General features: G+C 42.6%; 1 protein-coding gene across 1 annotated transcript in view; it reads right to left on the bottom strand.

The window, feature by feature from the left end:
• gsg1l (gsg1-like) overlaps window positions 1–3,971 on the bottom strand; it is a 40,145-nt gene extending 36,174 nt beyond the window's left edge. The window contains exon 1 of the mRNA XM_013136162.3: window positions 3,372–3,971. Within this exon, the coding sequence (XP_012991616.1) occupies window positions 3,372–3,660 (289 nt within the window). The 5' untranslated portion in view covers window positions 3,661–3,971. The remainder of the gene's footprint in view (window positions 1–3,371) is intronic.
• Between the last annotated feature and the right edge of the window lie 10,942 nt (window positions 3,972–14,913).

Below are 14,913 nucleotides of genomic sequence, written 5' to 3' on the forward strand. Positions count from 1 at the left end.
TCATTTGACTTAGCAACTGCCCAGTCTGGTTCAAAAGACCTAGCTTGGTTCAAAAGACCTAGCCTGGTTTAACAGACCTAGCCTCGTTAATTATACCTAGCCTGGTTCAAAAGACCTAGCTTGGTTCAAAAGACCTAGCCTGGTTGAATACACCTAGCCATGTTCAAAAGACCTAGCCTGGTTCAAAACACCTAGTCTGGTTCAATAGACCCAGCCTGGTTCAAAAGTCCTGGCCTGGTTCAAAAGTTCTAGCATGGTTCAAAAGACCTTGCCTGGTTTAAATGATTATTTCAGAACTCGGCTTTCTTGTTCTCCAGCTACTCCTCAAATTCCAGTAAAACAAACTGAATGCTCTTCTATTAGAATCCAACTCAGCCTGCCCTGCAATTATTCTCACCATAGCAGGAGTTAAAATATGTTGAGTTGCAAAACATATTTTGGTATTTAGTCGAATTGTTCATTCTCATTCTAGACCCACATCAGACACCTCCAGTATAAAATATAATACTGTATTGGTTTGTTCATTTAGCAACAAAACTTTCTTCACCCAATCTGCAAAACATGCTCTCGTGAAAATGACCATTCTACCAGTTCAATTTACAGGATTGGTGCAAATATTCATCTCAATACATTCGATTTAGTACATCACAAAGCCATCCACTTAGTCACCAGTGCCCCATAGAAAAATAATTGTGATCTTTAGACTCGTAAATTAGCCCTCGCTGCAAAAACAATCCTAGACCCACTGGTACCAGCTCATCTATGTTCATCTGAAGCAAATCACCTCTTTACATCAGTTCAGTCCTCAACATCAGCTCACCCGTGATAACACTGCCCTCTGGTAAACACCTCACACTGGTTATCCAAAGTCAACACCTCATTCAAACTTCATTATTTTGAGTTCCCTGCTGCAGATGACCAGACCTAATTGCAGATGATACTCAAACTTAACACTTTCTTAACCCCTCATTTGTTCAAAATTAAAGTGAGCTGCAATTACTGACCCTAAATATCACCCCAAATGATGACCTATTGAAACTCATTCATCGGTATATAATGTTTGATTGTCTTTGTTTCTACAGTTTTCATGTGTAACTCAATGAGTTGTCTTGCAATTGTTATGCCTTTTGCCAAGTCCTCATTGTAAAGGAATATTGGTTCTCAATTGGCTTACCTTGTTAAAAATAGGTGAAACTGAATGAAAATGATCAGAATTAGCAGTTCTAGTACGTTACGTTGTCAAGGGAGATATGCAATGTTTGGGGTGCTTAACAAAATAAACATTAGTTTATACAGAAGACTGGTGCCTTCACTGGGCCATTTACTTCATATCATGCTTATGAAGAAGCTACAGCCACCCAGTGTGTGGCGTTGCCATCAGTGTGTGGCCCTTAAGGAATGACTCATTTCGAATAAATGAAAGCTGCTATACTACTCACTTTGCAACACTTCCAAAGGCAGCGCCCAAGCTTCATGTGAGCTAAGGTTCAATTCTCAATGGCTGGCCCATGCATTCTTTGCGAGGGGAAAATAAGTTGATTTTAGGTGGATTCTGGTGTATCATTGCTTTTATCTGTGAAATACTAGAATGGACTTCCAGACAGTCCAGGGGAAATTAAGCTGTTCTGGCTCCTGATGGTCTAACAGCTTATTAAGATATTTTGTGTTTTGCTTTTTTTTGTTCATATTCGTACATTATAATTTAGTATAAATGAGTTCCAACTGTATTCTAATATTATACAGAGTAATCTGAAGTTCTACAATGCAGTCTTATGTTCTAATGTGTTTACTGACGTTCTAATGTGTATTTTGTTGTTCTATTGTGTACTCTGTTTCTTCTGATGTTTCTTCTGATGTTTCTTCTGATGTTTCTTCTGATGTTCTAATGTGTATTCTCTTGTTCTGATTGGGTATTCTGTTTTTTTATAGACTTGTACAGACTTAACTGACAAAAGCAGGGAGGGAGGAGCACTCAAATAAAACAGTCACCTGCAACACCATGAGGTCAAGGAGGCCGCAGGCTGTGTTATCCAGGAACACATCTCTATGTTCTATCAAATATTTGTCTGAATTGTTCAAATAACTCTCCTTTGTAAGGGAAATCAGGCGTTTTCATCAAAAGCAATGTTAAAACTGAATTATTCTCATTACTCTGCATGATTAATTACTTCCATTTTGTTTTGGGCCAACTTTAACATGGGGTTCTGAAATGAATGCAATTCCATTTTAACACCTGCTATGGGTCAGATAATAAAACTGTCTGAATAACAAGCTATGTACCAGCACCACAATCCCATCCAGATTCATTACCAAGCTATGTACCGGCACCACAATCCCATCCAGATTCATTACCTAGCTATGTATCAGCACCACTATCCCATCCAGATTCAATAACAAACTATGTATCAGCACCACTATCCCATCCAGATTCAATAACAAGCTATGTACCAGCACCACAATCCCGTCCAGATTCATTAAAATGAGTGGGAGATTGGAAACAATGAAAACATGGATGACATTATATTGTCAATGAAATTGATCAGATCATGTGTAGTAAATATTAATATGTGCTTGTGTGTGTGTGTGTGTGTGTGTGTGTGTGTGTGTGTGTGTGTGTGTGTGTGTGTGTGTGTGTGTGTGTGTGTGTGTGTGTGTGTGTGTGTGTGTGTGTGTGTGTGTGTGTGTGTGTGTGTGTGTGTGTGTGAAACATACACACTGCATATCCATCAATTTGAAATTTTTCAAACCACATCTTGCTGGTCTTTGATATTCTAGATCATTTAAAGCACATATGTATAAGTATTAAATTAATTCCAATATGTTTTATCTTGTTAGAGCGCAAGAAAATACAAAACAATAAAATGAATGTTTAAAAAGTTAACAAAAATAACAAACATCATGAAATAACTATTGGAAAGACTTAATATGAAATGTATTTTTATTCATTTTGCACTAAAATAATAAAACATTAAACACAACGGATTGTATTCAGCTATAAGCATATATAATTAAAATATAATTACCATAAAACAGGCCAGAGCTACATTTACATTCAGCGTATGTAAATGTAGGCTAAGCACTTTTTCCCCAGCCAAGATAGTACCTGTGGTATTTTATAACCTACCATATTTTCGCCTTATTTAACTTTTGTATACTGTTAACTACACGTTAAGAGCTCGGAAGTAGAGAAAAAATTTCATTGTTAACTGTACGAATGAACTTTGATTTGTTAACATGGTTTGATTTATATGTCTTTGTATCTCTATCGGACTCCAATTTCTAAAAATATTTTGAAAGCTAACGGTTAATTAATTCTAAGAGCTTTTCCATAGCGCGCCGAAGAAACCCATAGCGGAACGTTAATATCTCACCTGAGCCGTGAATGTTCTCCTCGCAGGAGTACCAAATCCCAGTGTGAAAGCGGCGGAACAGAAAGCGATCGTCTCCAGTCTCCCAGCTGTAGTGGACCTTGCTCTGGTCCGTCTCGTTCACGCCGTAGTCAATGCAGTTATGCCGCCGCTGCTTGCTGCAGTTTGGTTTGGGGACGCGCTGAGTACCCTCGCACCAGTACGTGGTAATAAACGCGGTGGTGGAGAAGAAGAGTGCAACGAGGTTGAGTCCAACGGAGAGCAACGCGCGGCATTTCCGCGTGGTCTTCATTTTCTTCTGTGCAGTGGGAGCGTAGGAATTGTGACACTACAGCTGGCAAAGTTCATAAATGACAGACGGGCCAGTAAAGAAGTTACAAAGCTAAACCGTACATTGCCAGGCGAAGGGGCGGAGTGGAGAGGAGAGCGCACGAAACTCGCAATTCTCCTACAAGTCTGAACGATCGGCTCCCGCTCTGTAAACGTAGCTCAAAGATGAGAGGAGGTTCTCTGAGTGTAGGTAGTTCGGTTACGTATTATCCCCGTCATGTTATGTTTTTTCTATCTGCGTCAGTGTGTGACCTCTTCAGTGTTGAGGGAATGGCCGTGACAGCGGGAAGACGCGGCTACTGTGAGTTGATAAGCTTTAAAAGGGGGCTAAAGCCTCTGCTACTCACCCACCGCTCTCTCTCCCCCCTCTCTCTCCCTAGCTCTTTCTCTCTCTCTCTCTCTCCCTCTCTCCCTGCCCTCTCTCTCTCTCTGTCTGTTTCTTTGTCATTCCAGTTCAATTTAATTAATCTCTTGATCTTTAATTCTCTCTATCCTTCCTTATTTTCTCTCTTTCTGTTTCACACATTTTCATGTCAATTTAACTAACAGGCTTAATTTGTATGGTACCGGTCATCACGTACAGTGCTACAACAGACATCAAATAAATGATGGTCCAGGTGGATAATAAGACAAGTTTTCATACTCAATCACAATTAGCTGGACAACACAGGAGGACATGATGAATAAATGAAGCACACTTCATCAATGTCAAAGAGGGACTGAAGTGGAAATATCAGAAATGCCACCCTCTCTCCTCTTTTTTCCTCTCTTTTTTCCTGTCTGTCTGTCTGTCTGTCTGTCTCTCTTTCAGTCTATCTATCTATCTACAATTTAGCCCAAAAGTATTCATACCCATGCCAAATAATGAGCCGTAGAGAATTTTGATTTGACCAGTAGGTTTCTTCTGACTGGAAATGACATAAACAGTGACAAAATATGGTAAGACATTGTGCTGGAGATACAAATGAATAATGTAACTATTTCTGTTTTTAGCCATGACTTGCATTTCAATCAATCAATCAATCAATCAAGTGTATTTATAAAGCCCTTTTTACAACAGCAGTTGTCACAAAGTGCTTTACAGAGACACCCGGCCTTAAACCCCAAGGAGCAAAGAACAGTAGTGTTGGATTTCAGTGGCTAGGAAAAACTCCCTAAGAAGGCCGAATTTTAGGAAAAAACCTAGAGAGGACACAGGCTCAGAGGGGTGACCAGTCCTCTTCTGGCTGTGCCGGGTGAGATATTAAGAGTCCTATTGGAATAATAAATAAATTTCTCTGGGCAATTTGATTCTAGACTAGGTCAAAAGTATGACCAGATGGACAAGGACAGGGACAGCAACAGGCCCAGGTAAAACCAGGTACTCCGCAGGTGTGGACCAGGACCTCATCTCCTCCTAAAATGTAAAACTGGAGGAAACTGAGAAAAGTTAGAAGTGCATTCCTTATATCCCCCAGCACAATAATATAGCAGCGTAACACCTTGGAACTGAGACGGGGGGTCCGGCGACACTGTGGCCCTACCCGGGGGAGGCCCTGGACAGGGCCCAACAGGCAGGAAATCAATCCACCCACATTGCCAGGCATCAACCAAAGGGACACCCACCAACTGCAACCCCCCTGAATGAGGGCCGAGTATTGCCAGCAGAGTACAGCCCAATTGCACAAGTGCGCAACAGAGGGTCAACAACAAGCCAGTGACTCTTCCCCCGAAAGGCATTGGAGGGAGGGCATCCCAGTGGCGACGAGAGCCCACCTGGCAAGACAGCAAGGGTGGACAGTATCAAGCCTACTGGTCACCTTCACGCCCCCGGGCCAGGCTACACCTAATTATAAATGCTGTAGAGATGAGTTTTTAGCTGCACACGGCTGCTAGAATCCTAACTCGAACAAAAATATTTGAACACATTACTCCTGTACTAGCCTCTTTACACTGGCTGCCTGTTAGGGTTAGGCCTGATTTTAAGGTTTTACTCTTAATCTATAAATCAATACATGGACTTGCTCCTACTTACCTTGCTTAAAATGATCCAGCCATATATACCTACACGTAACCTACGATCGCAAGATGCAGGCCTTTTAATTGTACCTAGAATTTCTAAACAAACAGCTGGCGGCAGGGCCTTTTCTCATAAAGCTCCACTACTGTGGAATGATCTGCCAATTAAGGTTAGAAATGCAAACTCAGTGCAAACTTTCAAGTGTCTGCACTAATTGAAGTTTTTTTATTAATTTGTCTGGATAACCAGAGAGAAGAGCATTGCAGTAATCTAGTCTAGAAGTAACAAAAGCATGGATACATTTTTCTGCATACGTTTTTGATAGAAAGTTTCAAATTTTTGCAATGTTTCGATGATGAAAATAAGCAACTCTTGAGGCATATTTTATATGTTCATCAAAGGAGAGGTCAGGGTCAAGGGTAACGCTGAGGTTTCTTACAGTTTTTTGGGATATGACCATGCAGCTGTCGAGGTTCACAGTGAGATCTGCTAACAATGCTCTTTGTTTCTTGGGTCCTAAAACGAGCATTTCTGTTTTCCTTGAGTTTAAGAGCAAGAAATTCTCTGTCATCCACTTCCTAATATCTGAAACGCATGCTTCCAAAGGAGCTAATTTAGGGGCTTCTCCATGCTTCATTGAAATATATAACTGTGTGTCATCAGTGTAACAGTGAAAGTTTACATTGTGATTTCGGATTACATCGCCCAGAAGGAGCATATATAGTGAGAACAATAATGGGCCCAGAACCGAGCCTTGAGGAACACCAAAGCATACCTTTGACTTGTCAGAGGATATGCCATCCACACTAACAAACTGATATTGTTCAGATAAATAAGATTTAAACCAGGCTAGAACATGTCCACGTAGCCCAATATTGGTTTCCAGTCTCTCTAAGAGAAGGGAGTGATCAATAGTGTCAAAAGCAGCACTAAGATCAAGAAGCAACAGGACAGATGCGGTACCTTTGTCTGAGGCCATTAGAAGGTAATTTGTTACCTTCACGAGTGCAGTTTCAGTATTATGATGGGATCTGAAACCGGACTGGAGTATTTCATAAATGTTATTTGTCTTTAGGAAGGCATTCAGTTGTTGGGAAACAAGATTTTTGAGAGGAACGGGAGGTTTGATATTGGCCTCTAATTGTTTCATCTGTCGGGATCCAGATTAATTTTTTTTTAGAAGAGGCTTAATTTCCGCTATTTTTAGTGAGTTTGCTACACATCCGGAGGAAATGGAGAAATGTATTATGTTCAGCATTGGCTGACCTAGCACAGGAAATGGCTCCTTAAGTAATTTTGTTGGAATCGGGTCTAGCTGAGAGTTTGTGGGTTTAGAACTCATTACAAATGTAGTAAATGTGTCGAGCGATACGGTATAAAAAAATTCAAGTGTCCCCATTGACACCTGGTCAGGGAGGTTCAGGACATTTTTAGGACAACTGAGATTTTGAGGACCATAACTATTTAAGGAGGAGTCAGTTATTTGTTTTCTAATGGTGATGATCTTTTCATCAAAGTAGTTCATGTATTCATTACAACTAAAGTGAAGACCCACTTCACTTGCTAAGCTTTGCTTTTTTGTTAACTTTGCAACTGTATCAAAGAGAAATTCTGGATTGTTTTTGTTTACCTCAATCAGGTTGGAGAAATAAGCTGATCAAGCAGACGTGAGTGATTTTCGGTATTGTACTGTCTAACCAGGCTAGTTTAAATATTTCCAACTTGGTGGTGTTAAAAACAAAGGGAATGTGTTTGATTGACACGAGACAGATGGCAGCATCTTACCACACCCCTTTTCACTGTAATAAATATGGATTGTGCATGTTTTGAGTTAGAGACTCCTCAGACGATTATGTGTGTGTAAGCGGTTGACGTGTCTCTCATATGTGTATAATAGTTAATAAAACTGTTATAATGTACAAAGAGAACTTTGTCTCTGTGTCCCTTACTCCGAGTGTCGATACATGGAATTTCCATCACAGTGGAGCGCCACTTTCGCTCAAGTTTCTTGTTGCGTATTTCTTTCGTTTTCAGTGGTGCAACTGTGTCTAATGTATTTCGCAGAGTTTAGATCCTCAATTTGATCGTTTACATATTTATTTACTCTGTCGTTAATGAGCGAACTTGTAAGAATATCTAGGAATTTATTTGTAGTCCGAGAATTTATAGTACGGCTTTTGAAACTCATTGTCCATCCATCCATCCATATTCTTCCGCTTATACGGGTCCGGGTCTCGGGTGTAGCAGTCTAAGCAGGGATGCCCAGACTTCCCTCTCCCCAGACACTTCCTCTAGCTCTTCCGGGGGGACACCGAGGCGTTCCCAGGCCAGCCGGGAGACATAGTCCCTCCAGCGTGTCCTAGGTCTTCCCCGGGGTCTCCTCCCGGTGGGACGGGACCGGAACACCTTCCCAGGAAGGCGTTCCGGAGGCATCCGAAACAGATGCCCAAGCCACCTCAGCTGACCCCTCTCGATGTGGAGGAGCAGCGGCTCTACTCTGAGCTCCTCCCGGGTGACCGAACTTCTCACCCTATCTCTAAGGGATCGCCCGGCCACCCTGCGGAGAAAGCTCATTTCGGCCGCCTGTATCCGGGATCTTGTCCTTTCGGTCATGACCCAAAGCTCATGACCGCTCATGAAACTCATTGTTTGCGGAGCAAATGGATTTCTTGTTTTAACGGTAAATGTAATAAGACAGTGATCCGATAATCCAGGACTTTGGGGGGAAACTATTAGATCTATTATATCTATGTCTCGTGACAGGACTAAATCTTAGGTATGATTGTGGCAGTGTGTTGGACCTGAGACATGTTTGATAAAACCCATTGAGTCAATTATGGCTTCAAAGGCTTTTTGAAGAGGATCATTGGACTTTTCCATATGAATATTGAAATCGCCAAAAATTAGAATACTATCTGCCATGACTACAAGGTTAGACAAGAATTCTGGAAACTCAATGAGGAACATTGTGTATGGCCCGGGGGGCCTATAAATAGTAGCTATGTAAAACGATTTATCGGCCTAGTTAACTTTCATTAGTAAAACTTCAAAAGAATGAAACTCAGTGATATGTTTGAGAGTACATTTATATTTACTGTCATAAATATTAGCGACACCCCCTCCTTTTCGGGATGCACGAGGGATATGATCACTAGTATAACCAGGAGGAGAGGCCTCATTTAAGGCAGTTAATTCATTAGGCTTTAGCAACGTATCACATAAACCAATAACATCTAGTTTATGATCAGAGATTAATTCATTTACGGCAATTGCCTTTGGAGCAAGGGATCTAACATTTAGGAGTCCCATTTTGAGATGCGAGGTGATACAGTCATTTTTATTATTATTTGTGACCGAGGTGGAGGAAGGCTTTATCTTAATAAGGTTGTTTTTGTTAGCACTACCTTGTTTAACTTCTCAGCCTGGAACGAGTCACAGTGGCAAAAGGTAAATCTGTACTAACTATTCTGGCTATGCTATCGACAGACTCCACTATGCTAGCAGGCTGGCTAACAGCCTGCGGCCTGACCTGCACCCTATCTCATGTTAAGGCTATAGGAGTGAGACTCCTGTCAATGTTCCTAGATAAAAGAAGAGCACCACTCCAGCTAGTATGGAGTCCGTCGCTCCTTAGCAGATCAGGCCTGGCCCTATTTCTGGGAGAGTCCCAAAAAGAAGGCCAGTTATCTACAAACTCTACCTCCTGCGACGGGCAGAACTCCGTTTTCAGCCAGCGATTGAGTTGCGCAAGTCTGCTGTAGAGCTCGTCACCACCCCTAGCTGGGAGGGGGCCAAAGACAATTACTCGATGCCGACACATCTTTCTAGCTAGTTTACACGCTGATGCTATGTTCTGCTTCGTAATCTCTGACTGTTTCATCCTAACGTCGTTGGTGCCAAGGTGAATAACAATATCTCTGTACTCTCTATACTTGCCAGTTTTAGACTTCGCTAGCACCATCCCCAGATTTGCGGCTACGTCGGTGGCTCTGCCCCCCGGTAAACAGTGTACGATCGCTGGCTGATTCTTTAGTCGAATACTGCGGGTAATGGAATCGCCAATGACTAAAGTTTTCAGTTTTTCAAAGCCACCGGTAGAAAATGCCTGCCGATCATTCCCCTCCGAAGACAGCTCGGGCCTTGACTCCGACTCCAGTGGGGAAATCCTGTTGAAAGTCTCAGTTGGATTTAGCAATAATTCAGGTTTAACTGGTCGACGGCATTTCTTCCCAGTTGACTAGTAACTGACTAGACAACTATTGCTGTTCAGCTGTTCTCAGTTTATAGGTATTAGAATGCTCTCTCATGGTGGAAATTACAAGACCATTTTAAATGGTTTAGAAACTTTCAAATCTCAAAGATTTGCAACAATTTCAAGGGGTCTGAATAATGTTGGACATGGCTTTTTTTTTTGGTAAAAAAAACAGAAATAGTAACGTTATTCATTTGTATCTCCAGCACAATGTCTTACCATGTTTTGTCACTTGTTTATATAGTTTCCAGCCAGAAGAAACCTATCGGTCAAACTCTATCTATATGTCTGTCTGTCTGTCTAACTACCAACTATCTGTCTGTCTGTCTATCACCTCGTTCTCTTCTATAATTTTTATTATTGTTATTATTATTATTTTACCTTAATTTAATCAGGTAAGTCAGTTGATCACCAATTTTTATTTACATTACCAAGAGGCACAATATTAAGAAATTATAAATATGGAGTGTTAAATATTTTATAGGTAAATAAGGTGCTTGACATGTGATGGCCAGCTCAAGAGCCTGACTGTATACAGAGAAAACATGGTGGAACTCAAATTTGTGGGTTTACTGATTGTTTACCAGACATGTACAGTGGGGAGAACAAGTATTTGATACACTGCCGATTTTGCAGATTTTCCTACTTACAAAGCATGTAGAGGTCTGTAATTTTTATCATAGGTACACTTCAACTGTGAGGGATGGAATCTAAAATCCTCAACAAAATCCTGAAAATCCTATATGATTTTTAAATAATGAATTTGCATTTTATTGCATGACATAAGTATTTGTTCACTTACCAACAAGTAAGAATTCCGGCTCTCACAGACCTGTTAGTTTTTCTTTAAGAAGCCCTCCTGTTCTCCACTCATTACCTGTATTAACTGCACCTGTTTGATCTCGTTACCTGTATAAAAGACACCTGTCCACACACTCAATCAAACAGACTCCAACCTCTCCACAATGGCCAAGACCAGAGAGCTGTGAAAGGACATCAGGAATAAAATTGCAGACCTGCACAAGGCTGTGATGGGCTACAGGACAATAGGCAAGCAGCTTAGTGAGAAGACAACAACTGTTGGCGCAATTATTAGAAAATGGAAGAAGTTCAAGATGACGGTTAATCTCCCTCGGTCTGGGGCTCCATGCAACATCTCACCTCGTGGGGCATCAATGATCACGAGGAAGGTGAGGGATCAGCCCAGAACTACATGGCAGGACCTGGTCAATGACCTGAAGAGGGCTGGGACCACAGTCTCAAAGAAAACCATTAGTAACACACTACACCATCATGGATTAAAATCCTGCAGCGCACCCAAGGTGCCCCTGCTCAAGCCAGTGCATGTCCAGGCCCGTCTGAAGTTTGCCAAAGACCATCTGGATGATCCAGAGGAGGAATGGGAGAAGGTCATGTGGTCTGATGAGACAAAAATAGAGCTTTTTGGTCTAAACTCCACTCGCCGTGTTTGGAGGAAGAAGAAGGATGTGTACAACCCCAAGAACACCATCCCAAACGTGAAGCATGGAGGTGGAGACATCATTCTTTGGGGATGCTTTTCTGCAAAGGGAACAGGATGACTGCACCGTATTGAGGGGAGGATGGATGGGGCCATGTATCGCGAGATCTTGGCCAACAACTTCCTTCCCTCAGTAAGAGCATTAAAGATGGGTCATGGCTGGGTCTTCCAGCATGACAACAACCCGAAACACACAGCGAGGGTAACTAAGGAGTGGCTCTGTAAGAAGCATCTCAAGGTCCTGCAGTGGCCTAGCCAGTCTCCAGACCTGAACCCAATAGAAATTCTTTGGAGGGAGCTGAAAGTCTTTATTGCCCAGCGACAGCCCCGAAACCTGAAGGATCTGGAGAAGGTTTGTATGGATGAATGGGCCAAAATCCCTGCTGCAGTGTGTGCAAACCTGGTAAAGAACTGGACTAGCCAAGCATGTCTCCAGACCTAAACCCTATTGAGCATCTGTGGGGCATCCTCAAACGGAAGGTGGAGGAGCGCAAATTCTCTAACATCCACCACCTCCGTGATGTTATCATGGAGGAGTGGAAGAGGACTCCAGTGACAACCTGTGAATCTCTGGTGAACTCCATCCCAAGAGGGTTAAGGCAGCATTGCAAAATGATGGTGGCCACACAAGATATTGACACTTTCAGCCCGATTTGGACATTTTCACTTAGGGGTGTACTCACTTTTGTTGCCAGCGGTTTGGACATTAATGGCTGTGTGTTGAGTTATTTTGAGGGGACAGCAAATTTACACTGTTATACAAGCTGTACACTCACTACTTTACATTGTAGCAAAGTGTAATTTCATCAGTGTTGTCACATGAAAAGATATAATGAAATATTTGTAAAAATGTGATGGGTGTACTCACTTTTGTGAGATACTGTATCTATTTTCTTTCTCACACAATAAACACACTTTTTCCATAATTTATTGAAATCCAATAGTTACATTACAGTCAGAAGGATTAACAAATTTTAAGGTCAAATATGGTTACAGGAAGCATCTCCTTCCAGACGTCCATGCTGCCCAACCGCTGTTACAGAAGCACCTCACTGGTACCTCATGGGACTCCGTCAGCCTGTGACCATTGCTTACACTGCCAAATACCACAGGCCTCTATTATTAATATTGCATATAAACTATCCTACATTTGTTCTTATAAATTGAATTTGAAGTGTTGGTATGCATGGAACCAGTGTCATTTCAAACAGTTAATGAATACCAAATGTTCTTAGCCTTAGTGCTTGTGCACAACCTTGGCCATATGAACATTTGATTTCATCCTGGTGTTCATAAAACCATTCTTGAATTTGTTTGTAATCCAGGAATATTAGAATATCATGAGGGAACTGTGTTTGTTTGCACTGTAGGGTCCCTCTCCCATACACTAGAGGGTGATAGCAGTGTCTCTCCCATACACTAGAGGGTGATAGCAGTGTCTCTCCCATACACTAGAGGGTGATAGCAGTGTCTCTCCCATACACTAGAGGGTGATAACAGTGTCTCTCCCATACACTAGAGGGTGATAGCAGTGTCTCTCCCATACACTAGAGGGTGATAACAGTGTCTCTCCCATACACTAGAGGGTGATAGCAGTCTCTCTCCCATACACTAGAGGGTGATAGCAGTCTCTCTCCCATACACTAGAGTGTGATAGCAGTGTCTCTCCCATACACTAGAGGGTGATAGCAGTGTCTCTCCCATACACTAGAGGGTGATAGCAGTGTCTCTCCCATACACTAGAGGGTGATAGCAGTGTCTCTCCCATACACTAGAGGGTGATAGCAGTGTCTCTCCCATACACTAGAGGGTGATAACAGTGTCTCTCCCATACACTAGAGGGTGATAGCAGTGTCTCTCCCATACACTAGAGGGTGATAACAGTGTCTCTCCCATACACTAGAGGGTGATAGCAGTCTCTCTCCCATACACTAGAGGGTGATAGCAGTCTCTCTCCCATACACTAGAGTGTGATAGCAGTGTCTCTCCCATACACTAGAGGGTGATAACAGTGTCTCTCCCATACACTAGAGGGTGATAACAGTGTCTCTCCCATACACTAGAGGGTGATAACAGTGTCTCTCCCATACACTAGAGGGTGATAACAGTGTCTCTCCCATACACTAGAGGATGATAGCAGTGTCTCTCCCATACACTAGAGGGTGATAGCAGTGTCTCTCCCATACACTAGAGGGTGATAGCAGTGTCTCTCCCATACACTAGAGGGTGATAACAGTGTCTCTCCCATACACTAGAGGGTGATAACAGTGTCTCTCCCATACACTAGAGGGTGATAACAGTGTCTCTCCCATACACTAGAGGGTGATAGCAGTCTCTCTCCCATACACTAGAGTGTGATAGCAGTGTCTCTCCCATACACTAGAGGGTGATAACAGTGTCTCTCCCATACACTAGAGGGTGATAACAGTGTCTCTCCCATACACTAGAGGGTGATAACAGTGTCTCTCCCATACACTAGAGGGTGATAACAGTGTCTCTCCCATACACTAGAGGGTGATAACAGTGTCTCTCCCATACACTAGAGGGTGATAGCAGTCTCTCTCCCATACACTAGAGTGTGATAGCAGTCTCTCTCCCATACACTAGAGGGTGATAGCAGTGTCTCTCCCATACACTAGAGGGTGATAACAGTGTCTCTCCCATACACTAGAGGGTGATAGCAGTGTCTCTCCCATACACTAGAGGGTGATAGCAGTGTCTCTTCCATACACTAGAGGGTGATAGCAGTGTCTCTCCCATACACTAGAGGGTGATAGCAGTGTCTCTCCCATACACTAGAGGGTGATAACAGTGTCTCTCCCATACACTAGAGGGTGATAGCAGTGTCTCTCCCATACACTAGAGGGTGATAGCAGTGTCTCTCCCATACACTAGAGTGTGATAACAGTGTCTCTCCCATACACTAGAGGGTGATAACAGTGTCTCTCCCATACACTAGAGGGTGATAGCAGTGTCTCTCCCATACACTAGAGGGTGATAGCAGTGTCTCTCCCATACACTAGAGGGTGATAACAGTGTCTCTCCCATACACTAGAGGGTGATAGCAGTGTCTCTCCCATACACTAGAGGGTGATAACAGTGTCTCTCCCATACACTAGAGGGTGATAGCAGTCTCTCTCCCATACACTAGAGGGTGATAGCAGTCTCTCTCCCATACACTAGAGTGTGATAGCAGTGTCTCTCCCATACACTAGAGGGTGATAGCAGTGTCTCTCCCATACACTAGAGGGTGATAGCAGTGTCTCTCCCATACACTAGAGGGTGATAGCAGTGTCTCTCCCATACACTAGAGGGTGATAGCAGTGTCTCTCCCATACACTAGAGGGTGATAACAGTGTCTCTCCCATACACTAGAGGGTGATAGCAGTGTCTCTCCCATACACTAGAGGGTGATAACAGTGTCTCTCCCATACACTAGAGGGTG

This window comes from Esox lucius, chromosome 11 (assembly GCF_011004845.1).
Source record: "Esox lucius isolate fEsoLuc1 chromosome 11, fEsoLuc1.pri, whole genome shotgun sequence".
NCBI lineage: Eukaryota > Metazoa > Chordata > Actinopteri > Esociformes > Esocidae > Esox > Esox lucius.